Source organism: Myotis davidii, unplaced genomic scaffold (assembly GCF_000327345.1).
Source record: "Myotis davidii unplaced genomic scaffold, ASM32734v1 scaffold6, whole genome shotgun sequence".
Classification (NCBI taxonomy): Eukaryota; Metazoa; Chordata; class Mammalia; order Chiroptera; family Vespertilionidae; genus Myotis; species Myotis davidii.
In genome coordinates this window covers 16,907,723-16,911,224 of record NW_006383011.1, presented here as the reverse complement: position 1 = coordinate 16,911,224, position 3,502 = coordinate 16,907,723, and the positions used below count along the sequence as shown (strand labels likewise).

Here is a 3,502-nt window from a genome sequence, read left to right as displayed (position 1 = left end):
AGAGGGGAGGACGGGGTGGGGGAGGGAAGAGGGGGAGAAGGAAAGGCGGAGGGCTGCTTACGGGGGTGCCCGGAGGAAGGGAAGAGAGGCGTGGAGGAAGCCTCGAGGGGGGAGAAACTTTGGGCAGCCTTTAGCGGGCTCCGCGGGATGCCCCCGCCCCACTCCGGGTCACCACGCCCCTCTTGGGGCCACTGCTTGCGGGGGTAGGTTCTACCCGGAGCTGGCCAGTGGGATGGGGAAGTTTGGACTTGCGCGGACACCCCTCAAGGATTTGGCTTTTCCTGCTGGCCGTGCCCTACCCCCATCCGCGGAACTCTGGACCGGAGCGATCCTCCAGGGAGAGAGGGAGGGAGTAGGGGAGAGGAGTGGGGAGATTTGGCAGTGACCGCGGGCGGACGCCTGAGAATCTGCTCCTTGGAGGATCCCGCCTTTCCCCCCTCTCCTAACCCTGCCGGCTGCCCCGCGCCCGGAACCGCCTCGGCCCCGCGCTCTCTGTCCTTGCCGGGCGGGGACTCAGACTTAACCCCACGGGTCCCACGGATCGAGCGGCCCGAGAAGCGCCAGCACTTCCGTGTGGCTTCTACGGAAGTTGACTCCGGTCGGCAGCGCCCGCATTCTGTCCGCGGGCAGGAGAGGGCCCGGAGACTAGGACGGTGGGTCGTGGCACTTTCCGGAGGACCGAGTGGGAGGCAAGACCTTCCTCCTCACCCCCACTCCCCTACCCCACCCCGGGTCAACTTGGAATGGGCTCCCGCCACTTCCAGCTTGGGAGCCGGGTCGCTGAGCTCAGGAATTAGGGGCTTAAAAAGGGGGCCCTGTTTTTTGCTTCTTTGTCAGGACGGTGTGGAAACACGTGTTACTGGTTCTCGGGGAGAAGGGCTGCTGATGCTATCTACGTTTAGAAAAGCCAGGGCCTGAGTTCCTTCCCCGACTAGCCCTTTCTACTTCGTTTCCCCTCTTGGCTATGAGCTGTTGCAGGCCTGAGCCGGTCTGGCTCCTGGTGTCAGGACCCAAGCCCGACAGGCTCTGTCCTCAGCTTAAGACTGGAACCTGTGTATAGGCAACATTTCTTCATTCCCACCCCTGTAGGCTTTCTTGGAAGTTTTGTGCTAGGAGCACTGGCATGGCAATTCAGAGCCCTGGGTTCAAGTTATGGCTTTGCTTGTTGCCTATGAGTAAGACTCCTATTCCTCTAAGTGTTCCTCCCGCCCCCCCCAAGAGTGTGTCTCCCCCCCCCTCTAGTGTTCTAGAAGTCTTGGTGTGTGTGTGTGTGTGTGTGTGTGTGTGTGTGTGTGTGTTGGGGGGGGGTTTCGAACGAATTAATTTAATATTTGTGAGTTTGGAGGGCTTGATGTGCAGTGTGTGTGTGTGTGTGTGTTGGGGGGGGGCGGTTTGCATGCATGAAAGAATGGAACCCTGGGACTGTCCCTAAGACTTTGGTTCTGGGGGCTTGCCCTGGTGTGTTGAGACCACAGGGCTATCAAAGTATGTTCTGAGCCAGGGCCAGGGCCCAGCTCCCTGCAGAAATCCAGGTGGCATCCTCAGAGTCTGTATCCGTGGACTGGGAGGAGCCCTGCTACATCCAGACCACTCTCTCCAGAGTCCTACGGGCTGTGAAACAGGATTCGCTACAGACTTGGCTTTGGGGAAGAACTTACCCCTGGCTACCCTGAGTTTCAGAGCCCGCTTGACTGACCCTCCAGAAGGGGCACCTATGCTTTTTGAGACCTCTACTTTAGCCACATGATTAATGGCTGCTAGGTTGGTTCCAGCTCTGCTGTGGCCACTTTACATCCTGGCAATGTCAGACCAGGGCTGTGGGGAGCACCCGGCTGGTGCAGGTGAGTGGGGCTGGGCATCACTTCGTGGTGTGAAACCTTGGGCCAGTTTGTGATCAGCTCCACCTCATTCTCTCCCAGGATTAGCTGAGGCCTGAGTGATCTTGCAGGGCCCTTGCTGGTTCTGGGTTGGGGTGAGTCTAAGAATACTCACCTTAGCAAAGCGGGTAATCTTTGCAACCTTAGCCATTGCTTCCACTGTGAATTTGCCCCTCCTTGGACCCCTGGAGTTTCAAGAGTAAACTTCCACTAGAACTGGGTCCTGCCCAGGTTCAGCTAAGGCTCATTTTCTGGAGCTTCAGACTCATCATCCCTTCCAGCATTGTCCTCTTGGTGGCCCCTGGGCGCTAAGCCTGGCCAGAACAGAGGTGGGACCTGCCTCCGTGGATAATGTAGTGTGCGCCGTATGAAAAGTCACTACAGAGCAAGCACAGAGAACCTGTAACCCCATTTGCCCAACGTATGGGTGTGTGTCCATATGCCCTAGTTCTCCCCTCCCCCATATTTGCAGGAAACCAACCGGTTCTAGCAGGTCTGGGCTAGAACCTCTTGCCAGCAGCAGCTGAGTGCCTGCTCACCTAAAAAGGTTACAAGCTCAGCTAGTGTTTCTTTGCTGGGAAGCCCCCTCCCTGACCTTCCTTCCCACAGGTCAGAGGACTTGGGAGGTGATGGGTGGGGATTTAACAGACGCCAGCCTAACCCTAAGGCAATCTCGGCCCCCCAGTACCAGTGCTCAGAGCAGCTGCTGGAGAGGGTGCCAGGCGTCTTGGACTCACCCCACCCCAATCCACAGGATCGCAGACTCCTTCCTCCCCTACGCATACGTGAGAGGCCTGCACTTACTATTTCTCCGGGCACAAATAGGAGAAGCTCCATGGCTGGGAAGGAAAAGGCTTTTGTAGACCTGTGGGACTCTGTGCTTCACTGCATGGGCTCCTTTCACCTCCTACATGGGCTGGAAGGCCCTGGGATCGCACTTTCCGGAAGGCGGCAGCAGGCGTGGAAGGATGGGTGTGCTCCAGTGAGCTCACACTGAGGGAATGCCTTTGCCCCATCACTCTGGGTCGGGAACATTCTAGGGCCTTTGTGTCTGGAACTGGGCCAGAAGCTCCCCAAGGCAAGGATGAAGGGCCCCCATGGAGGGCACCCATTGCCCTGCTCAGGGCGGGCACATTGCCCACTCGAGGGACTTTTGGGGAGAAGGGGGCAAGCAGCCTGCACCAGCCTCCCAAGGGCTTCCTTGACTTTGGGTTGGGGCTATTTAAGAAAAAAGGGGATGATCTAAGTAGAAAGAGTTCCTTGGCTACTATTCCCAACGCCAGCAGAGAAGGGGAAGGGGCTCAGTGCCAAACCAGAGGACCAGAAGCTTTCTAAATAAAATCTTTATTTTTCCAGCCCATAAAAGCTGCAGAAATCCCCTAGGCAGACTCGGGCCCTGGCGCTGCGCGTCTCGGGCCCTCCCCGCAGTTCCGCACTCGGGACTCAAAGCTTTGGAGCGTCCCGAGGGTAGGGGCGGGCCGGCCGCCGCCCCAGAGCCGTCTCTTCCCGCCGGACCTCGCGCTCGGGCCTCGGAGGCGCGTTTCGTTGAAAGCGGGTAAGCAGCTCAGGGCGGGCGTGCGCCAGGCTCCCGGCGCCTCCCCGCTACCCGCGCCGGTCTCCCGCAC

The 3,502-nt window shown here is 58.8% G+C and overlaps 1 protein-coding gene across 1 annotated transcript in view; it reads right to left on the bottom strand.

Annotated features, from left to right (window-relative positions):
* SIX2 (SIX homeobox 2) overlaps positions 1-615 on the bottom strand; it is a 5,157-nt gene extending 4,542 nt beyond the window's left edge. The window contains exon 1 of the mRNA XM_006778685.2: positions 539-615. Coding sequence (XP_006778748.1) covers positions 539-615 — 77 coding nt within the window. The remainder of the gene's footprint in view (positions 1-538) is intronic.
* Between the last annotated feature and the right edge of the window lie 2,887 nt (positions 616-3,502).